This window comes from Poromitra crassiceps (assembly GCF_964638095.1).
Source record: "Poromitra crassiceps genome assembly, chromosome: 7".
NCBI classification, from domain to species: Eukaryota; Metazoa; Chordata; class Actinopteri; order Beryciformes; family Melamphaidae; genus Poromitra; species Poromitra crassiceps.
Window position 1 is genome coordinate 41,928,482 of NC_139628.1, and position 24,374 is coordinate 41,952,855.

General features: G+C 44.4%; 1 protein-coding gene across 1 annotated transcript in view; it reads right to left on the bottom strand.

The window, feature by feature from the left end:
* The window catches only part of dnah2 (dynein, axonemal, heavy chain 2), a gene marked incomplete at both ends in the record, with an annotated part of 313,900 nt that overhangs the window by 233,619 nt on the left and 55,907 nt on the right, over window positions 1-24,374 (bottom strand). Inside the window, 7 exons of the mRNA XM_083640125.1 lie at window positions 1,016-1,204; window positions 1,956-2,085; window positions 7,201-7,310; window positions 11,192-11,348; window positions 15,812-15,958; window positions 16,276-16,496; window positions 22,784-22,966. Coding sequence (XP_083496251.1) covers window positions 1,016-1,204; window positions 1,956-2,085; window positions 7,201-7,310; window positions 11,192-11,348; window positions 15,812-15,958; window positions 16,276-16,496; window positions 22,784-22,966 — 1,137 coding nt within the window. The remainder of the gene's footprint in view (window positions 1-1,015; window positions 1,205-1,955; window positions 2,086-7,200; window positions 7,311-11,191; window positions 11,349-15,811; window positions 15,959-16,275; window positions 16,497-22,783; window positions 22,967-24,374) is intronic.

The window sequence follows — 24,374 nt, forward strand, 5'->3', positions numbered from 1 at the left end:
CCACAGACCCCATGTCTCTCTCACCCCATTCACACCTGGCTTTTAAATGTGACCTGTGTCCAGATAAGTTATCTGGATAATGGTCACATTTAAAAACCAGGTGTAAATGGGGTGTAAAAAGATCTGAACACAATGTGAGCCAGGCTATACCTCCAGATGTGGTCAGGAAGTTCTGATCACATCCTGATCATGATGCATTTGCACCTTGCATTAACATGCATTTTTCCTTATCCAGATAACATCCAGATAACTTATCCGGATACAGGTCACATTTAAAAACCAGGTGTAAATGGGGTGTAAAAAGATCTGAACACAATGTGAGCCAGGCTATACCTCCAGATGTGGTCAGGAAGTTCTGATCACATCCTGATCATGATGCATTTGCACCTTGCATTAACATGCATTTTTCCTTATCCAGATAACATCCAGATAACTTATCCGGATACAGGTCACATTTAAAAACCAGGTGTAAATGGGGTGTCAGACCCAAATCTGAGAATATTGTTATTGTCAGATATGATTTTGTCCAGAACCCCATGACTGTCTGTATTGCAGGTAGAGAGATAACAGACACTATGATGCTATAATCTCTAATTGTGTCAACTTCTTGTAAATGATGACGTTGAATAATTCACCAGTGTACTGGGGAGCCCCTGGAACCCCCTCAAGGACCCCTAGTGGGAAACTGCCGCTTTGGAAAATGACCTGTCCTGACCAATCATGTGGATGAAGAGGCTGTATTTCACGCTATGTAAGCAGCTGACAGTTTACAACAACAACAGAATGAAATGAAAATGGAGAAAGCAGAGGTGCACAAGTCGCTAATACTTGTTTGATGATAAAGAGTCAGCCTGGAGCATATTGGCTGTGTTGTGGGAGTCTCTGCTGTTTGAGAAATGGATACAAGTGGCGTTTGCTGATAGTAGCAGCTACTACATGTGTGTTGTATGACCAAAAAACAAAACAACCAGAATAGAGACTGTGACCTAGTTGGGGTGGGTGGGGGTGGGGTTACCTGTGGTGTGGTCGGTGGAGGCCCCTGGCGTAGTACCACCTGCACCCTGAAGAGGGGGTTTGGTGAAGTCTTGCTGTCTCCGTTAATGGCCCTGGACAGCTCCTGCAGGGAGCGCTTGATGTTGCGCCTCAGTGCCTCCTCCACCATGCGGTCCACTTTCTCTGTGTAGGTCACCCACTGCTGCTGGACCTTCAGCACACACAGAGCGAGGAGAGAGAGACAATCATTAGATACAGCTACACACTTAGTTGGCTAATCCTCTTATATATTCCTCTTAGAGTGGCGGAGAGAGAAAAAGAGAAAAAAAAAGACATAATCCTCGATGGCGCTAGGTAAACGCATCATCGGTATTATCCAGATTTTTTGGATTGCACCTCCAAACGGCTGGTCGAACCCTCGACCTGTACGTGCACCTGTCTGGGCACAGTGCTGCACTATTTCTCATTCCTCAAAACAGTCGGATTGTTAACTGGAGTTACTTTACATCAAGAAAAGAAAAAAAGAACACACACACACACACACACACACACAGACACACACACAAAAGTGTTTGCTATAAAGTCTTTGCTAACAATGGGAGAGGAAGTAATTTCAGAGCTGGAATTTCAGCGCTTGTTTAATTCCAGACTTTTCCCTATTACAATTTTTAATTTTAATTTTATTATTATTATTATTATTATGATCTTTAATCAAATGAAAATCAACTAATCAACAGTTGGCCACTGACTAGCTGCACTGGAGCAGTTGGGGGTTACTGTCAGTACCTTGCTTCTCTGACCTCTCCTGTCGACTCAGACTTACTGTACATCACAAAACATACAATAAGCCTTATAAATGTGTTTTGATTGAGCAGTAAGCCGAGAAGATTAATTTTTCCGTAGTGCTGGCAAATCTTCAGGGACTCCACCAATTGTGAATGAAGGGGCAACCCAGGACAGACCTCAGGGCCGTCACTGCGGAAGATGTCATGGACGCGGGACATGATGTTGACAATATTCTGGTGTGCTGAGCGCAGCGTCTGGAGCTGCTTCTGCTGGTGGGCCCTCTGCTCCTCCTCAAACTCCAGATCCCTGGGAACAACCACAAGAACAATGGCTAGATGCTCTAGATTAGTGTTTCTCAAGGGGGCGGTTCAGAGAATGTCGGGCGGCACTGGAAGCGATATTTGTGAAAGGGGGGCATTGAGGTGATCTTGTTTGTTTAAGGGGAGTTTACATGAAATGGACGACGAGACGAGTTGAAACTTGCGACTCTTTGTTTCCATCTTTCCATACTCTACTTCAGTGTATCTGTCAGCTCTAGTGCCGATTCATGCTGCCTTAGTGGACGGGACGTCAGAGTTAGGGATGTCAATTTTCGGTTAATTTCACTTTCGATTAACCGACGCTAATAATCGATTAACCTATCGGTTAATTCATAATTTTTTAATATATATATATTTTTTTTTTTTTTTTTTTTTTTTTGTCTATTTACTCAATGAACTCATGCCCAAACAAGGCGTGTCTATTTAGATGCTGAAATGTTAATGCTTTTTGTGTTAGAATTTCTAACACAAAAAGCATTAACAAGCATTAACAAAAAGCATCAACATTTCAACACAAATTCTTTTTGTGTTAGAATTGTCACAAAAAGCATTAACATTTCAGCATCTAAATAGACACGCCTTGTTTGGGCATGAGCTCATTGAGTAAATAGACCAAAAAAAAAAAAAAAAAATTTTTTTTTTTTTTTTTTTTTTTTTAATATTAACTGATAGACCGACAGCAATAACCGAACAACGACGTTAGCGACGGTTAATCGATTAACGGTTAACCGTTGACATCCCTAGTCAGAGTATTATCTATAAAATGTCACCAACATGGTGTTTACTGTGTCATCTCAGGAAAATAGATGCTCTCCTCCTTTGTACTCCCTGTGGAGGAAATGAAGAGTTCCCTCCTCATGAAAGGATTCATTTATCCCAAGGATTACGCCGTGTTATCGCAGTATAGTTATAAATATTTACAGGAGGGTTAAAAAATATATATCCTCTGTCGGACTTCCCGTGAAAGCAACTTAGCGTCCAGCATCCAGACACACACAATAACAAATAAAATAATAATAATAAAATTCAAGTGGCTTTATTGGCATGACTGCATACAATACGTTGCCAAAGCATATTAACACAAACCTACAATCATAATACACACTCATAAACAATTTTCTAAAGCGATATTCTAAAACCAGACACCTGCCACCTGACAAGCTGAGTCAAAGTGGGCTTGATTCCAGCTGACACGGGGGAGTTTATGCCACTGCAACTTTTCTCTGCAGCGTTATAAAACAGTTTTGTCTAGTCGTGAACTTTAAAGCCTTCATTAAACATCTTTAATAAGTCTATGAATCACTTCCAGATTCATTAAGATTAGCCATAATAACTTTAATATTAAAACCAAACAAACCCCCAAATGAATGCTCATCATACAGACCAATTTGTCTCATGGGATGTGACACAAAAATACTATGCAAAGCACTTTCTAGTAGGTTGGATAAACATATTCCGCAGCTGGTTATTGATGATCAACAAGGTTTTGTACGAAATAGACAGGGCTATCACAACATCAGAAGGGTGTTGAATATACTATATGAACGACATAATGAAAAGGACACAGCAATGCTATCAGTAGACGCACGACAAGCGTTTGATAGGATCGAATGGGATTATCTTTTTGAGTTACTTCCCAGATTTGGGCTAGGCGAGACCTTTCTCAAATGGATTCGACTACTATACACAAACCCAACCGCTGAAGTCCTAACCAACAATAACATCTCAAAACCTTTTAGTCTGTGGAGGTCTACTCGGCAGGGGTGTCCTTTTTCCCCGTTGCTCTTCATACTAGCAATCGAACCTCTAGCTATGGCCGTGAGAGCACATATAGGAATATCAGGTATTACAATTGGTGGGAGAGAACATTGCATATCTTCATATGCAGACGATATTATATTCTTTCTAACCAATCTAAAAACTAGTATACCTGACCTGATCACTCTGATTGACAATTTTGGGGCGTTCTCCGGATATAAAATTAACAATTCCAAATCAGTATTGATGTTTCTCAATAAAGAAGAAAGACATAATCCCATAATCAGTACTCCATTTGCAACAACCATGGAGGGATTTCGGTACTTGGGTATTAAAATCACCCCTGAACTCAAGGAGATAATCTCAGCGAACTATGATCCCCTGGTAGACAGTGTAACTGAAACATTGAGTCGCTGGTCCAGTTTACCTATATCTATGGTAGGGCGAATAAATCTAATAAAAATGACAATTTTACCAAAATTTTTACATTATTTTCAAACACTCCCATTGCCACTACCAAATGTGTTTTATGACAAGCTTGACAAATTGTTTAGACAATTTATCTGGAATGAAAAGAGGGCTAGACTCCGCCTTAGACTTCTTTATCTGCCTTATGAGAGAGGAGGACTCCAGCTTCCCAACCTTAGATGGTATTATATGGCAGCCCAATTGACTTCAGCATCATATTACTTCTGTACAACGACACCCCCAGCGTGGGTAAGCATTGAGCAAGAGTCCATTCCAGATCTACCATTAAAGTTGTATATGTACTCCTCGGATGTTAAAACATTGAGAAAAAAAACAAAAAATCCTTTTCTTAAAAACAACATTTTGGTTTGGTATGCAGCACACAAACATATAGGTGACACGCCAGTACTATCACAATATACTCCTATTTGGGGCAATGAACAATTTAAACCTGGTAGAAGGGATGGAGGATTTAAGTTATGGAGTATGGAGGGTATTCAGAAAATTGAAGATCTGTATGTAAAAGATGTTTTGCTTTCTTTTGATCAATTATGTCAGAAATACCAAATACCTAAAAAGCATTTGTTTAAATATTTACAGTTAAGAAGCTTCATGGCATCGAGATGTGAACAGATGGCATGTATTCCACCCTTGTCAACACTTGAAGCGATGACAATTGCGAATTTAGAAGGGAAAGGCCATGTTTCTAGGTATTACAACATGTTGGTTGAATATAGCACTGAATCATCATTAGATAAATTAAATGCTTGGAAAACAGACATACAAGAAGACATTGATGAGGAAGATTGGTGTGATGCTTGTTTAAAAGCACAAAAGCAAACAATAAACACAAGGTTTAAATTACTTCAATATAAATGGTTAATGAGGGTGTACATAACTCCGGTCAAACTTCACCACATGTCTGCTAACATTCCTGATGTCTGTACTAAGTGTTTGGAAGAAAAAGGTACTCTAATTCATTGTCTATGGGGATGTTCAAAGATTCAAAACTTCTGGAAGAGTGTCATAAATTGTTTGTCAAAGATATTTGATATTAAGGTTCCTCTTAATGTCAAACTCTGTGTGCTTGGTATCTATCCGGGGGACTTTGTGCAAACAACAAAACAAGCTAAACTACTGGACTTTGGACTTCTTCAAGCCAGAAGAGCTATCGCACTTTGCTGGAAGAATATGGATGCGCCATCACTAAAAATGTGGAAACGGGAACTTTCTGAATGTATTGGCCTGGAAAGACTAACGTACATTGCTAAGGGCAAAGGGAAAGATTTTGCTCAGCTCTGGGAGCCATACATGCGTTTCATGAGAGATGGAGGCGGAGGTCTTGCTTGAAAATTTGTTAAAAAAAAAAAAAAAAAGTGAGCAATATGGAGGAAGTGTTTGATTTGTTTATCTGTATTTAGTTTGAATTGTTGCAGGTTGATTGTGTGTGTGTGTGTGTGTGTGTGTGTGTGTGTGTGTGTGTGTGTGTGTGTGTGTGTGTGTGTGTGTGTGTGTGTGTGTTGTAAAATGTCTGGTCTTTTAAGTTGTATTGTCACTGTATGTTGTGTATAAGGGAAAAAATGACAATAAACATATTGGAAAAAAATAAAAATAAAATAAGTCTATGAATAAAAGGAATGTGAAATCCCAAAACATGGGACATTTACCAGGTTTCATTTGCCTGGAATAGCACAGAACAATGTCAGACCAAACTCCATTCAAAAATCAGATGAATTAATTCTGCCCTCAAATTTAATGCCAAAAAGTGACATGCTGCATAATATGCAACATAGGCTATGTGAGATATGTGACCCGCACAGAAGTAATACAGTTTTCTTTTCCCCCTTTTTGCACATTGGAAAATCGCAGGCAACATATCAGCAAAATTTAACAGAACATGAAAAAATGCCACCAGTATTCTCTTACCTATGGATTCGTACCTTCTCCCACCATTATATAATCCACCAAATTGCGTTTTGCACTCTGTCAACATAAAACTGAATCAATTTACTTTATGCTAAGATCGTAGCACTACAAAAATACTATGACAAAAAGAGGATGAGGATGAAGAAGACCAAGAAAAGGAAAGCTATTAATTTACTTATCCCTGTAAAGAGAGAAAGGCATCAAACATGTTTCAAGTAGTCATTCAAAAGACACAGTACATTAGCTTTCTGCAGTGAGCGCTATAGAGACACTGCATGAAATAGGCCACGCCCATCACGGGGGAAAGCTCTCCATTCAGTTCGATACACCAGCGTCATTTTCCTTGAATTAAACATAGCTAAAAGCTGTTGTGTGGTGGGGCTGTGCAGACAACAAATGTAAAAAATCCCCAATTAAAGTTTTTTTGTACTCCCGAGCAAAACAAGGAAGCCGTTGAGAAGAAAAATGTGGATCTAGCTGTCAATTAAGTAAGTTGGAGTGCTCATCTTTCGTGTATCTGATCTTTGTGTGCAACACGTGACACAGGAGAACGCCAGGATTGGGGGGGGGTTTCAGGAAGCAGAAAGTCAGCAGACAAACGTGATCAGCTCACGTCTCGTTCGCAGTTCAAATAAATGTAAAGTAAACGCACACGTCATCTCATTATTTGACACTAGCCAATTCCTCCTAGATATCTGTAAAACTATCTGTATCTGACGAGAGTTCCTTTGTTCACCCGGTTAGCCACGGTTTGTTTTGCTAGAAGTTGGCGTGGTATAGTGGTCCTTTGTGTTTCCCCCCCGTGTTGGGTGTGGTTTTTGAATGATGACGCGCTCCGCAGTGTCTCTATCTGAGAGGTACATCAATCACAGCTAGATCATTCTGTCTATTTACTGCACTGGGAGGGATGTTGTGCGACCATGGCTGCATTGTGTGTCTGTGTTGTTACCTGTACACAGTCTTGCCGTCCACTCTAAGCAGCAAGGTTTCACTGATCTGGCGACACAGGTCGGAGATGGCCACATTGGCTTCCTTATATTCGTCCACTAACAACTGGACCTAGAGGAGAGAGGAGAACACCAGAAAAGGAAGAAGTTAATTGCAGGTGGAATACTGCACCCATGGGTACTCTATAGCCTGACAGTGCTGTGTCTTTTCCTCCACCTCTCAAAGGCCACCTTTCCATTCTCCCACTGAGAAGCCTCCTTCTCCACCACCACCACCCCCTCTCTGTCTCTGTCTCTTCCCCTCCCTCCTTCCCTCCCTCCCTCCCTCCCTCCCTGACTGTGGTTCTCCAGATCAGAGGGGAGCTCATTACATACGGATATCATGGCTCTGACATCTCAAACACGACAAGAAGCGCCTCACATCCTCTCTCTCTCTCTCTCTCGCTCTCTGGTTTGAATTACTGCAGACAGGCCTTATCCTTGACAGCATCAGGCCAACATACATCCAAGACTTTCCTTTTCAATTTGTGGAAGCAAGGAGAGCACGTTCACACCCAGATTCAACACCCCCCCCCCCTTTCTCTCTCTCTCCCCCTGCACCTCTTTCTCTATGAATTTGTCTATATATGTATCACCTCTCTCCCTCTCTCTCTCTCTCTCTCTCTCTCTCTCTGCACTGCTGGGCCTAATTCCTAAGGAGAGTAATTCCGCTCTCACTCAAAATTCCAGATCCAAGCTCAAATCTCCGGATTTTATGGCTTTCATGGGGATAAGGCACGGCGCGCACAATAATCCTCTGAGAGAGACTGTTGCTGGAGAGGAAGGAGGGTGGCTGTTCTGGAGAGGAAGGAGGGTGGCTGTTCTGGAGAGGAAGGAGGGTGGCTGTTCTGGAGAGGAAGGAGGGTGGCTGTTCTGGAGAGGAAGGAGGGTGGCTGTTCTGAGCTAGTTTAGATCTCTTTTGCAGATTCTCTCTCTCTCTCTGTCTACCTACTGTAAGATGAAACATGGAGAGACACTGGCGGGCTTTTGACTTTGGGCGGGGCAGATCTTGACATTGGCTTGACGCAGGCCTGATCTTAAATCCCCGGAGAGGAGCACAGTGGCAATCCCTGCCAATGAGCGTTAAGCTTTCATTAGGCATGCCACATGCCTCAGCTCCAGCCAATGAGCCTTAAGCTTTCATTACGCATGCTTCATGCCTTAGCTCCAGCTGCCCCCTGGCATCTCAGCCCCAGGCTTATATTATTGTTTTTCAACTGTACACACTCTACATTGTGTGTGTGTGTGTGTGTGTGTGTGTGTCATGTCCCATAAATTATCCATAATGATGGTTAATGCCTATTGCTCCCTAATGCATATGAGTAGAGATGTAGAGATGACAAACATATTCACATTCTTACGCTTGAACACACAAGCTCGAGCTGACACACACACACACACACACACACACACGCATGAGCGCGCGCATGCACACACACACACACGCTTTTCCCTGTGGATATAACTGAATGCTATAGTAGAAATCAAGGCAGTCCATCTCTCCATTTTATGACCTTTGTGGGCCCGACTACAGCTCCCCCCAACACTCTATGTATCATGGCCTGGACCGCAGCCAGCCTGCCTCCTCTGCTCCTCTGCTCCGTTGATTTCCGCCCTCCACATGTTTATAGGCCTGAAAATGCTTTGGATGTTACGATGACAGCTAAGCGGCCAGGAGAGAGTGTGAATGAGTGAGTGAGTGACTGAGTGAGTGTGGAAGGAGCGAGGGAGGGAGGAGGGGAAGGAGCGAGGGGAGGGGAACCGAGGGGGAATAGCGTGATGCTCCCACGTGCTACGTCCTGCTGGTGAAACTTTGCTGTCAGGTGAAAACAAACGCAAACCTTTAAGCCTATGGTGCATCTCCCCTTATCGCCCCCCTTCCCTTGCCCTTCCCCCCCCCCCAACACCACCCATATCCTCCTAGCCAATCAAGCCACCCACCCCTCGAATCCTGACTCTATAGCACCTTCCTAGCTATGGCCATTTTCCCACTAAACTCACTAAACGTCCATGACTGACTGACTGACTGACTGACTGTCCTGACTTTTTCATCCTCTGACCCCGGCGGGGCAGCTGGCCCTGCGCCATGGAAAGAAGTGGCTAGTGACTGCACATGTATCCGAGGAAGTAAGTGCACATCTACGGCTCTCCCCAGATCTGCAAGAAGGGGGTTTATCCATGAGAAAACGTCAGAAAAATGTGTGTGTGTGTGTTTGTTTGTGTGTGTGGTGGATGGATGGATGCAGGCCAGTGTAACACCATCCATTTGGTGTTGCTACGGAGTTACTCTTGCAGTCGTGTCTCCAGCTGTGCTCGGCGAGGTCGGGGAGGTCGTGCAAGATTTGTAATAAATACATCAAAGATAACCTACATACGGTTCAGCGCCGGCTCCTCGACGTGCTGCAGCATCCGAGCCTGCAACCCCTCAGATTTGACCTAATTTCATCAGCTCTATTGTATCTCGTGCCTTCCAATCCACTGGGGTTGCATCTATTTTCTATGCGCCCATCTTTACAGTACCTGCATCTTTACAGTACCTGCATCTTTGCATCTTTACAGTACCTGCATCTTTGCATCTTTACAGTACCTGCATCTTTACAGTACCTGCATCTTTGCATCTTTACAGTACCTGCATCGTTGCATCTTTACAGTACCTGCATCTTTGCATCTTTACAGTACCTGCATCTTTACAGTACCTGCATCTTTGCATCTTTACAGTACCTGCATCTTTACAGTACCTGCATCTTTACAGTACCATATTTACAGTACCTGCATCTTTACAGTACCATCTTTACAGTACCTGCATCTTTGCATCTTTACAGTACCTCCATCTTTACAGTACCTGCATCTTTGCATCTTTACAATACCTGCATCTTTGCATCTTTACAGTACCTGCATCTTTACAGTACCTGCATCTTTGCATCTTTACAGTACCTGCATCTTTACAGTACCATATTTACAGTACCTGCATCTTTACAGTACCTGCATCTTTACAGTACCTGCATCTTTACAGTACCATATTTACAGTACCTGCATCTTTACAGTACCATCTTTACACTACCTGCATCTTTACAGTACCTGCAGCTAAGACAATCAGGGCTTAACGTCTCTGTGCTAAATGTATAATTCAATGTGATCTTCTACAAATAAGCTTTCCTGGTATATAACAAATGGCTCTCATTGTATCATGCCAGCGTGTTTCTCTTAGCACGTTAAAACCAACACCCCTCATTAAGCCCACTTCTTCACAATAAACTAGACTTAATCAAGTTGTCCTGTTCATTTAATGCACACAGGCGCCCACACACACACACACACACACACACACACACTTCCCTCTCTCCTTTTTTATCAAGTTTTTTCTCCCCAATTGTACTTAGGCAATTCCCCCCTGCTGTCCTGGGTGTTGCTCCACCCCCTCTGCCAATCTGGGTAAAGTTGTAGACTAGCACATGCTTCCTCTGATACAGCTGCTTCTTTTCACCTGACGGCGAGGTGTCTCACCGGCAGGACGTAGCGTGTGGGGGGATCGCGCTATTCCCCTCCCCCCAGTTCTAACAGACCAACCAGAGGAGCTGGTGCAGCGACCATGACTCATACCCCATGGGCTTCCCACCCGCAGACACGGCCATTTGTGTCTATAGGAACATCTGACCGAGCCAGAAGTCCCGCTACCGGGAACTGGACTCGGGTGTCCACGGAGGTAGGCAAGTGCTTTGACTTCTACACTACCCAGACGCCCACAGGTGTCACTTCCTCTCTCTGAAGGGCAGTTTATAGTACACTGGCCCTAATCCTAAACTAAGCCTTAACCCTCGTTAAAGGCTAGGCTAAATGCCTAACCTTAATTAAGCCTTTCATGTATGTACAGGACAGTGAAACCATAGATTCACACAGCAACAATGTATCTTTCCACATGTACACATCAGTTAGTGGTGGGTAGTGTGTTAGGACCTTGCTGACGTGCAGGTTACAGTCGCTGATGAAGAGGCTGGAGGTGCCTTTGGACGCCCACAGCAGCTTGGTCAGGCCCGGCTGAACCTTCTTATCCAGGAAACGGATCCGCTCGCGGAACAGACGCAGCTCGTCAGGAGCCAGCGCCGCAATGATCCTGACACACACACATGCACGCACACGCACACACACACACACACACACACACACACACACACACACACACACACACACACACACACACACAGGCTCAGATGTGCATAAAGTAAATATTAGTGTGTTTTTGTCATTGAGTAAGTATTATTGGATCAGTATAATAACTAAAACTGTAGTATGTGTGCTTTCATTTGGCATGAGAAGCCTGTAAATTCTCATCCTGACAGCTGAGAGAGGCAACAATTTCACAATGGGAAATGTTTGACAGACTAGAAAACATTACAACAACATCTATGGTGGCCTTTTCTTCTTCTCTTTCCCTGTACACAGTAACACACATCCTTTTCTTCTTCTCTTTCCCTGTACACAGTAACACACATCCTTTTCTTCTTCTCTTTCCCTGTACACAGTAACACACATCCTTTTCTTCTTCTCTTTCCCTGTAGCTACACAGTAACACACATCCTTTTCTTCTTCTCTTTCCCTGTACACAGTAACACACATCCTTTTCTTCTTCTCTTTCCCTGTACACAGTAACACACATCCTTTTCTTCTTCTCTTTCCCTGTACACAGTAACACACATCCTTTTCTTCTTCTCTTTCCCTGTACACAGTAACACACATCCTTTTCTTCTTCTCTTTCCCTGTACACAGTAACACACATCCTTTTCTTCTTCTCTTTCCCTGTACACAGTAACACACACATAATGTCCCAAAGGGCAGCGCTGAGAAATATCAAGCTGTTTGTGCACGCACTTAACCTTACACTGGGTCTAATGTAGTTCTTAACTCATTGAATGCCATGGACGGACATGTTCGTCATTTCAAATAGTAACGTAGAGTGCCAAGGACGGACATGTTCGTCAATTGCGTTTTTTGACGGTGGGGCGTCGATCAAAGCCTTCTGCCTCTCCTGTACAAATATTATAGCTATTGGAGGTCTATAACCTATTTTACAGAACCCTTAGGTGGCGACAGTGCTCTCCACATAACAGAAAGGCAAGGAAAAAACAAAGAAGAAGTCGTTATGGAAACGGAAATCGCATCGCATCCGTATGCATCGATATGCTGAAGCACGTTACTGCAGCTGTGCCTGCAGCAGCAGCCAATCTGCTCCCACAATTGAGCCGCTCCGTGTCGGTTGCGACAGCACATCCGCACATCCACACCGTGGAGTTGTTATTATTCTCAACTGGAAGCATCGTTGCCGGTGACAAACACACGCGGAACGCTGTAAAAAAGCTGGATGTCGCGCACAGCAAACTCAGCAGAGAGCCACCACAGACAGGAGGAGGAGTGTGCAGTTGAGGCGAGGCGGGGCGGGGCGGGGCGGGGGGGGGGGGGGGGGGCACGCAGAGCAGCACGCAACACCCAGACAGACCCAGGCAGCAGGACAGGATTGACAAACGCAAGCCAGAATATCCGATGCCCACCAGCAGCAAGCTTCAGAGTCAGTGATGTGCTTGAAATGTTTAATTTCACAAAAGGCCAATTATCTCAGCTTCTAGAAAAAAATTGCTGTTTTTGGATGAATCAAGCTATTTTCTCCGGCTCATAACTAAAGAACGGAAAATGGGATCAATATACTTTTTTTTGCAGATGATAGAATAGAGTCTCATCGTTCTTTGTGCGTGTTCAGTGTTTACATAGTAATATCACACAATATTCTGTGGGCCTCGAGAAATCACTGAAAACGCTCTGAAACTCTGGCACTGGGAGCGTCCGTTCTCCAAAAGTGGCTGGCACTCAATGAGTTAATACTTAAAAAAAAAAAAAAAATTTTTTTGACGGTGGGATGTGCATCTAACCCTTTTACATCTTCTATATAAATATGGGAGCCACCGAACGTGTACAACCCATTCCACCGACCCACTAAGTGGCGACAGTGCTCTCCAGACTAGAAAATGCCCAGCCAAAACTGCAGGGAAACGCGCGATGAAACCATTCTACTGTAAAATGGATTGGCGAAAACGCTTTCGTTTTCGCGCAGGGAGCTGGCGGCGGGGGATTGCAAATTTGCATAATAGATTATGGGTGCAACACACTTTGAAACACGCAGCATAAATAAGACCAGAATCGCAAAAGCTTCATCAAAGCTCTCAACCGAAACCGCAAGAAACGAGCGAGCCCATCCAGACTTGCCCAAAGAGCGGCCGCCAGCAGACAGGAGCAGCAGCAGCAGCAACTCGCTTGTGACACGCCCGCTGCAGCCAAGAAGAACACACACGGAGGGAGGAGTTTGAAAGAGAGGGGGGTTTCCTGCTGTTATGGAGGTAATTACTGTTCAAAACTATTGTTTAGATGTCTGACGTCTTACTGATGCCAAAAATGAATGGTTAAAGTGACTGTTCTATCGAATTTCACAAAAAGTTATTTATCTCAGCTTAAATTTTCAGACGCTGAAACCATGCTGTATTCAAGTGCTAATGCCTACATAACTACTAACTCTACAAACTAACTCTTTTAGACAGAGAAAGCACACATTCTATTAGTTCTTTTGAGATATTTTGTGTTCACAAAATCTTAGCAGAAAAGAATCCTCGGGTCTTGAAAGATGAGCCAGAATCCTCAAAAAAAACCTCTGGCAGAAGCTACCTACAGTAAAAAAAAAAACGGCTGGCAGTGAATGTGTTAACATAAGTTCAAGCCAGGAAGACTATAATATCCATTTACACTTCCTTAATTCACTTTATATCTCCACTCTTCAATCTACTCACAAGATCATAATAAGCTGTCAATTTCCGGGTTTCAATGAACAATCAGCTGCCGCCCAGTCTCTGTTAACCAATAGCATAGTGTCACATCACTGCTCTCATCACCTCTCACCCCACACACCTCCAGTGTAAGCCTATCACATTGCTTCTCACCCCCGTCGTAAGCCAATTGCTTGGAGGCGGTTTCCTTAAATATGTTTTTTCTGTCTCATTCAGCCTCTCAAACACCGCTGCTGTCAGGCTTGCACCCTCCTCCTCCCCCTCTCCTCCCGGTCATCGCAGACCTATCCGATTCTTCAGTCGGAAGAGTCTCATCATGATGAGTCTCAGAAGGAGATCACCAGCACCACCAGTATCTAGACACTGCAGGGGGATATATCTGGATGCTGATCTGGGCTGATGCAGCTCTCTCAAGATCTCCCTGCGGTGTCTAACCGCCAAAGACTAATAACAATACTTATTCTCATCATTCTTTCTGTAATGCATCATTCACTTTATTGTAATAAATATCACTTTATTCATTCTTTGATCTCTAGTCTCTCCTGTCGTCATTGGTAATGTTACACCTGACATACATGTATGATGTCACTGTAGTGATTTCACTTATGGCATACTGTAATGTGATGTCATGTTCAAAGGCTATAAGAATCAGCTCTGCCAGCTTCACATAAGTTCAGTTTAAGATCAACCTCAGCAACAGTCTACATCTAGTCCTTGTTCTTGCCCACAAGTTTGTCTGTTGCTAGCTCCAGTTTACCAAAGTGTCAAGAGCGTCAAGTGTGGGCGTCTGGATCTACTAGTCTCCCGCCTAACAGTACGATCTGCAGCATCCCCTGTGGTTGTCCGCCAGTCATCCTCTCCCATGGTGGAAAGTCAGCGCTGTCATTTCCAAAAGAGTGTGTGCTGAGCTGAGCAGGGTCCCTGGCTCTGTATACCTCCAGGCTTACAGCCCTGTGCTGAGCTGAGCAGGGTCCCTGGCTCTGTATACCTCCAGGCTTACAGCCCTGTGCGGTTAAATTCACCTTTCTGAAAGGTGTTCACTCAAAACACTTGTACCTCACCTGTCGAGCGACTACGGATGGAAATTAGCTAAGGCTATAATCCGGCACATTTACATGTAAATGTTCATTAATGCTGCACTGTCCCTGAAATAAAGTAAAAGTGTGTGTCGTCCCTCCACATCACTTGTCATCCCCTCTTTCTCGTCTTGTGGGACCCAAGTGATATAAAAAAAAAAAAATCTTGAGGAGGGGAAAAGTTGGCCATGTAAAAACCATTGTAGCTACTCTACTGTAATTTCCATCATCTACGAGTAATGGTGTTAAACTGTTTTAACAATAGCTACTGCTAAACCCTATTTCAGTAATCCCAGTCCTTGAAAGGTCACCAAAACAAATCTGTGTGTATGTGTGCGCGTGTGTATATGTGTGTGTGCACACGTGCGTGCATGTGTGTTAGAGTTGTGATAATGCTTAAATGCTCCCCTGTGAGGAGGCTACAGTATAGCTGAGCAGAATCCTAATGGTTTGGAACAGTCCTAAAGGCAAAGTACATTTTGCCAGATGTTTGATTAGTTTATCCTCAGCATGTCCAGGATCTTTGATATCACAACACAAATAATAAAAGGTACTGGTATGTCCATGCAGCAAATAATACTGAAATATTGCATGTTCCGATTCTTGTATGTATGTGTGCACGCGCATGTGCATGTGTGTCCGCGCGCATGGGCGCGTGCGTGCGTGTGTCAAACCTGTTGTAGTCTCTGACCAGCAGCAGCACACCCTCCCTGAGGGCCCTGAGGTCCTCCCTGCGCTGGTAGATGTCGGACACACAGTGGGGGATCTCAAACCTCAGTCGATCCCAGTAGAGGACCTCAGAGAACAAGTTCAACAGATTCCTGGACAAGAAAACACACAGTGTACAGTGTACATTTGGTGTTTGTATACTCAGAATGTACGGTAATGAGTGGCCATGGCCATGTTACAGTTAAGTACAGTATGTGATGCCTGCAAGTGGTTGTGAGAACATCCGCGTGTCTTCTAACATTACAAGTTCATGACCTTACAGCTGTCTCCAGTGTACTGTATACAAAGCCCTACCAACCTAAACACACAAAGTATGGGTTTGTGTGACTCCCTGCGTGTGTTTCATTACACGCACACAGAGGGACGCTATGGTGGTGTGGACGCGTGCGTCTGTGTTCAAGTCACCCACTTGTCAAAGTTGATGTCCAGCATGGCGGCGTTCTCCTTGCAGCGCACCATGAGGGGGCGCTCCAGCCTCTGGAGGCTCTCTCGGTCCAGCCCGCGGCTCCACTCGTTGAAATGCTTCCTCACCATCTCGTCCAGGTCCTGGATCATTCGAGCGTAGTCCGAAAGCACACTGCTGGTGCTGGCGGTGTCTGTCCCAGTCATGAAGTGGGCCTTCTCACTGGCCTGGTGGGAGAGGGTAGGAGACAGAAGCAGTGGGGAAGGGGGGGGGGGGGGGCATGTTCACACTATTCCGCTTCTACCAAACAGCCATCTTTCCTGCATTAAGACATTAAGACAATTGTTGCTATGTATTTTAGAGTGTATTGCTGCTACTTATGTTTTACGTATTTTTTGAGTGTACTGCTGCTACCTATGTTCTATGTATGTTTTATTATGTTTTACGTTTTATGTTTCTTGTGTTTTATGTTTTTTGAGGACAACGGATGGAAATTAGCCTTGTGCTAAATCCGGCAATTTTTACACTTTTATTATGTTCCAGGTTTTATTATCTGTTCCATGGTTTCTGTGTTCATTAATTTTGCACTGTCCCGTCCAAATAAACAAATACATAAATAAAAGATAAACAATGGGAAGAAGCGGCAAGGCGGATGGAAAGCAGGTGCGTTGGAAAAAGTGCTGGCTTCTGTTTACGCAGAGCAGAGTGCGGTCCCCTGTTGAGAACTGTTCAACTGTTTTAGGGGAGGACACTAGCTGACTGTTTATTTTTGTTCGCTGAGTAATCATAAAGAGGAAGAGGAGGGGTTCCATGCTCCGTAGACTGACTAACCATAAGGAGGAAGAGGTGGGGTTCCACACTCCGTAGACTGACTAACCATAAGGAGGAAGAGGTGGGGTTCCACGCTGCGTAGACTGACTAACCATAAGGAGGAAGAGGTGGGGTTCCACGCTGCGCAGACTGACTACCGTAAATTCCGGACTATAAGACGCACCGGTCTATAAGCCGCGGGACCAAAATTGACTATTTTTTTCTTCTATAAGCCGCACCGGTCTATAAGCCGCGGGTGTTTTGATGTTTAATTACCATATGAAAGGGTTCGTGCACAGAGAGGAATGTCGGGAAAGCGATGGCTGTTTGGGGAAGCTCCCATTTATTAACATTTCAACAAAACAAAACAAAAGTCAGGTCACTAATCCCCAGACAAAATCACACAACAATAGGCTATATGTGCAGCAAACCTGTAACCAGAGAAGTCAAGTCACTAATCCTCGTCTTCCTCTTCTTCCTGCGTACTGAAACCACCAAAGTCCTCATCTTCAGTGTCGGAAACGAACAGGTTCAGGGTGGCTTCGTCAACCACTCTCCTCTCTCCTTCATTGTCACTCAAAACCAACGAACTCCTCTTCATCACTGTCGGCATCGAACAGCCTCTGAAGCCTCTGACGGCCCTCAGCGCCAGCTGTGGCGGCGTCATTCTCTTCATCCCGCAGCAGTCCAGCGTTTTGGAACCTGTTGGTGATTGTGGATGTTTTCACACTCCTATAATATTCCGTGCTGAGACAGTTCCTCCTGCTGCACCGTCCAACGCCTCACCATTGACTCATCGATGCCCAGGTTACGCGCGGCTGCTCTGTTTCCCTCTTTTAATGCGAGATTGACTGCTTTCAACTTGAAAGCTGCCTCGTGTGAATTTCTGCGTACCTTCCCCATGGTAAGTGAGAGTGTTGCTTCTACTGCTCGTTCTCATGCTGTCGAGAACGAGCAAAGCTTTTTTTTGGTGAAAGAATCCTCCAGGGCGCTTCTTGTTAACAGTCCGAGTGAGTGGCAGGTCGAACGTCAAAGGCACTTCATCCATATTTATGATCTGCTCCGGTTCGATGGAATATTCCTTGATCTTCCTTTGTGTGAATTCGCCGAAGTTTGTGATTTTCTCCTGGTAGTCGGGGGAGGGAGTTGATGGCCGAGTGGCCGTTTGCTTACCGTAATTACCATATGTAAGTGGTCACGCACAGAGGGGATTGTCGGGATGGCTGTTTGAGGAAGCTCCCATTTACCGTATTACCATAACATTTCAACAAAACAACATAACACAACACCACCGTTGTTTATTTTTACAGTGCACACAGTGTCCGCGGTGTGGTGAAAAGAGGGCAAGAGAGGAAATTAAAACAGAAGTGGATTTATAGATAGAAAGAGTGCTAAAAAAGAGAGATTTTATTTGTATTTTTTTTTTTTTTTCTGAAAAAATCCATAGATAAGACGCACCGTTATATAAGCCGCAGGGGCCAAAAAACGGGAAAAAAGCCGCGGCTTATAGTCCGGAATTTACGGTAATCATAAGGAGGCAGAGGTGGGGTTCCACGCTGCGCAGACTGACTAATCATAAGGAGGCAGAGGTGGGGTTCCACGCTGCGCAGACTGACTAATCATAAGGAGGAAGAGGTGGTGTTCCACGCTGCGTAGACTGACTAATCATAAGGAGGAAGAGGTGGGGTTCCACGCTGCGTAGACTGACTAACCATAAGGAGGAAGAGGTGGGGTTCCACGCTGCGCAGACTGACTAATCATAAGGAGGAAGAGGTGGGGTTCCACGTTGCGTAGACTGACTAATCATAAGGAGGAAGAGGTGGGGTTCCACGCTGCGTAGACTGACTAATCATAAGGAGGAAGAGGTGGGGTTCCACGTTCCGTAGACAGTCAATTATTTACAACTACAATGAAAAATCTAAATGGAGCGGGAAAGTAAGTACACAACTACAGCCAGTCATTATGGAAATTGTACTTCACGCAACCCGCTTGTTCATTATCGTTTTAGCATGTTGAGCCTACCGCTTTTTCATTATTAGAGCAAAATAAGTTAAAAAATATATAGTTTGAACACTAAGTCCTAACGGGGCGTTCACACCAGGGGCAGAGGTGCCTTCGCCCCGGGCAGCGCGAATGAGGCTGGTCGCACGAATTTTCATGGCATGAACATGATTTTCGCACCAGCGCCTCATCGAGTTGAAATTTTTCAACTTTGGCGAATAAGAGTGAAGCTTATTTCCACCTTGTGTGAACGTATGCTAATAGAACACAAATGAGCATCATACACTATCGTCACCATGCAGTATATCATCATCCATTTGTACGATGAAACACAATGTCATCCTTTGAAATGTTGCGTTAGGTTGCGTTAGGTTGCAGTCCAGCACGTAACAGGATGTGAGCTGCCAGAACTGCAAGATCTGTACAACCAGCGGTGCCTCAGGACTCAGGAGGTCCATGAAGATCATCAAAGAAATAAACCACCCCCACAACAGTCTGTTCTCCCTGCTACCCTCAGGGAGGAGATACAGGGTCCCAAGAGCACGCACAAATCGCTTGAGGGACAGTTTCTTCTCGCAGGCCACGAGACTCCTTAACATATACAAATAGTGTAGTAGCCGTACTGTACCGCACTGCAGCTGCTACCATCACGTATGACTAATGTTCAATAGTATGTTAATTAGGCATATGCTATTTGCACCTAACAGAATGTTACTATGTTTAATTATGTTTAATTATGTTTAAAGTATGTTCATGCCATTTGCACATATGTGCCACTGTCTGTGGCGTGTCTTACTGCTTTATTGCTTGTTAGGGGTTCAAGCCCTGAAGGGGCTGAAACCCTATTGTTTTTCACCCGGTTTATTATTATTATTCCCGTTCTTGTTCATCTGCCCCAACGCAAATTCCCGTGAGTTGGTAAATGGTAGAGACCTGACATTTGGCCCAATGACAGATATTGGTGGCAGGTAGCTGCTCAAGAAAGATTTTTCGAATCGGCCTGAAGGTGGCGCTATAATTGAAGGTTTTACGTTAAAGGCCTTAACTTCCACGCCGTTGGTCCGATTTTCAAACTTTTTTTTTCCAGATGTTCAGGTGGACCTGCTCTACAAGTTTGCCATAAGGACCCTCAATGTCCGCCTGGAAAGTTTTTGAGATATTTGGAAAAGTTTGGAAAACACATTTTTGACATCTCCTCCTAGACCGTTGGACCGATTTGCACCAGACTCGACAGGAAGCATCTATGGAGCAAGCTCTACAAACTGCCTTTTTGAAACCTTTGAAATCTCCTTTCGTTTCGAGATATTGATCGTTAAAGTTGTGAGAGGGCGTGGCCTCACAGCTAAATTGTCATACCTTCATGACCGATTAAGGAATCTTCACGAAACTTGCAGGAGGTCTTCGGAGACCATCCTAGACCATGTGTGTCAAATTTTGTGCAATTCGACCAAAAGGGGGCGCCATAAACGCCAGAATGGGCGTGGCTTAACATAAAAAAGGCTGTAACTCCACACCTGTTTGTCCAATGATCGCGAAACTTGTCAGATATATCAAGGAGGATGTCCTAGTCAGAATCAGAAGCTTTGTCATCTGCGCAAGGCTTGAACCCCGCCCATCGCCGCTTGCGGCTATATTTGCCTCTTGTTTTTAATTATTTTTTATTTTATTTTTGCACTATGTTGTAACGGAGTCTACAGCACAAGAATTTCACACGTGATACTTGTACTACGGAGTGACAATAAAAATCTTGAATCTTGAATCTTGTTGAATAGTATAATATTGCCGTACCTCAATGCCTCAAAACAAAGCCCTGTGTATCATCATGACATTTGGTGAAGATGCCGAGTTGTGAAGTAACTTATAACTTAGAGACGATGAGATCCCAACGTTTTTTCCTAACCATAAGGGGCCAGTTATATTGTTATGTTGCGCGCTCCACAGCGGGGAGCAGAAAGAATAGTAGATTCATCAACATTCCGAGTCCAACACAGTGGTATCCAGTATATCTAGTTTAGTGTTCACAGGAGGCTGCTGCTGGATTTTGTCCCGGTCTCATATTTCAACCTTAATACAATATTTCCTTATTCTCCAGGAGAATATGAGTAAAAATGGAGGGCAGCAAAATCATATCTGTGTATAATTAAATCTCCCCCGCTGTTCTTAATTTTGGTGCTTTGTGCATCCGGATGGAGATAATAATGCTAAACAGAGTATGGGCTCTCTAACTATTTCTCTGTGTTTGTGTTTGTGTGTGTGTGTGTGTGTGTGTGTGTGTGTGTGTGTGTTACCAGAGGCAAGGCAGCAACAGCTGTGTTTAATAGTGACCGAGCCGCCAAGGCCGCGGCTGGACCGCAGCCACAAATACAGGACTCTGCTGTTGGAGGATGGGGGGGTGGCTGGGGTGGTTGCGGGCCTGGATCGCTCTGGGCCCAAAACAACTCCACTCATTTGTGATGGTTCGCGGGCTGAACTGGTTTTACCTATAGAGTTGGCCTCGCTTGGCCCTCCCTGACCCGTTTGACCGTGCACCGCGAGCGCATTCCAACCAGCGAATATTGGCTGAACTGTAACGGCGTTTGCCGACTGCGTGCGAGCGGGGGCTTCTGCTCCCTTCCTGTGTTTCTGTGGGGCGATGTGGCTTTTACGTTCCTTTCAAGTTGAAAGTTCGTGTTCAAGAGCGTTATTGTGTTACTGGCGTGAATACGGCTCGTTCCGTGCTAAATGATTGAATATGTTCAGGCCTGACCTTAGCCTCACGTTAACCTCCTACCTCTCGCTATTTACCCTCCAGTTCAACAGTTCACAGACAATAGTCTGTGTTGGTGTGTGTGTGTGTGTGTGTGTGTGTGCGTGTGTGGTGTGAGAGAGAGAGGGAAAGAACCAGGGAGAAATAGTGTGCACTGTATGCGTTCACCCGTTTCCCCTATGATATTTTGCAGCAGAGGTTTGGTTCAAGGGCAGGTTGCAGTGCTAAATCTGCTATTATTTTGTATTATTGTATTTTTGTATTATGTAATTTTGACAAATCAACAAACAATGGCACTATCCATTACTTTTTTTAAAGGGGATGGGAGGGGTTATGTTTCATTTCACAAATCATAATTTTTCACTGTGACAGCAGGAGCATTTCTTGTGCTGTCGTGGACCAGTCTATAATGTGGCAGAAGCGACTGAGCTTTTGCAGTTAGAAGAGAAACACTATTCTTTAAATCAGTGCTGTCTACACAAGCTCCCTACAGGTACACTCTGCTCCAGGCACACCACTGTTTTTACACCTCAAATCTACTGGTTTTCTATCTGCGTGCATAATCACAACATTTAAACCCATTGCATGGGCTTCTAGACCATCTAAATGCCAGTAGTGTGTACATACTTTGCCAATAAAGGTGATTCTGATAGATTGGTGTATTTTCTCTATTAACAAGACAATAGCTGAGAATGAGCCCAGCTCTCTGTGAAAAATATTTATTTTTCATTATTCCATTTGCTATCAATTATACATATTCATCATGGACTGATGAATGGACATTCCTATTTATATATTTATATCCATTTTAACTTTTAATGATATTCGTCATCTAATTTTTCCAATGCAGAACTAACCATTTAAAAAGGATTGAAATAGCAATTCCCTAAGTGAATCAGTGTGGACACAGACAGTCCTTGTGCATAGTGTGATCACTGTGTAGGCTAATGGGCTGACCTCCATGGGTCTCTCGGTGCATCGTCTGAGGGCCCTCGCCCAGTGAGCCTGGCCTGCCATCTGGGGGATGTGGTCAAGAGCGGGGCTGGTCCTCTGGTTCACCTCCATACCAACCATTCTGAGCGTCTTACTAAAGGTGTGGAACACTTCCATCGTCTTCTTGTCCGTGGCTCGCTTGATGGCCTGGGATGGGGAGAGATGGATGAGAGAGATGGAGAAGGTGAGATGTGGGTGGTTGGGGGTAAGAGAGAAGGGGAGAGAGGCATAGAAAACAGAGGTTGAGGGCGGGCCTGCAGGTAGTGTAGGTTCCCTGCCTACCAACATGAGGGTCACAGGTTTGACCCCCATGTTACCTCCAGGTTCTTCTTCGAATAGCTTTCCAGCAGACTGGATGGCTTGCTGCCTCTCACAGAATATTACACAAATTCCAGACTCGGGTGTCCGCCCCCTCCTCAATGTTCCTCTGTTCCGCCTCGCTCTCCTCTTCGACCTCCGTGTTCTCTCGGCCCTCGTGCCAGCACACCGACCTCCCTCGCTCGCTGCTCGACGGCTCAGACTCCGTCTCCTCCGACGGATCCTATCTTTAAGCGCCCTCCCCCTTCCTGTTATCTCCGGCTTGGTCGGGCGTCCAAATGTTAGATGATGTCACCGCTGATGATGAGGTCACCAAGGATGTCAACAGTGATGATGCCAGTTATGTCAACAGAGATGATGTCATAATTGATGATGTCATAATTGATGATTTCACTGATGATGTCACTGTTGAAGGTTGATGCCACAGTGATGATGTCACTGTTGAAGGTTTTAATGATGCCACTTTGATGATGCCGACAGTGATGATGTCATCATTGAAGACGTGATGATGCCAGTTATGTCATAATTGATGATATAATATCATCATTGATGAGGTTACATTTGACATGATGTCACTGTCGAAGGATAATAATCTGCTCTGCCATCTTCATGCTGTCAGATTGTAAGATCAGTTTCATCAACAGTCTAGGTCTAGTATTTACCCTTGCCTGTTACCAGTTCCGGTTTACCAGGTATCAAGTGTCTCAAGCCTGTCGTGCGTGAATCCACTAGTCTTCCACCTAACACCATACAGGCACAATTGGACGTGTCTGCGGGTGGGAAGCCGGAGTAACGGTATGTGTCTTGGTCACTGCGGTAGGGCATCCTGTTAGATGATGTCAGCGCTGATGATGAGGTCACCAAGGTTGTCAACAGTGATGATGCCACAGTGATGATGTCGACAGTGATGTCATAATTGTGGTCATCATTGATGATTTCACTGATGATGTCACTCTTGACATGATATCACTGTTGAAGGTTATGATGCCACAGTGATGATGTCACTGTTGAAGGTTTTAATGATGCTGCCGTAATGACAGTCTATGTCTAGTATTTACTCTTGCCTGCCAGTTTACCTCTTACCAGTTCTGGTTTACAGGTCTCAGTTTATTTAATGTAGCGTTTGATGTGTAATTGGCTCATTTTAACACACATTTAAGAAAAATCACTTCATGATGTCAATAGAGCAATGGTATTTGTGCCCTGGCATGTGGCCTTGTGCCTAAAAAAATATGCG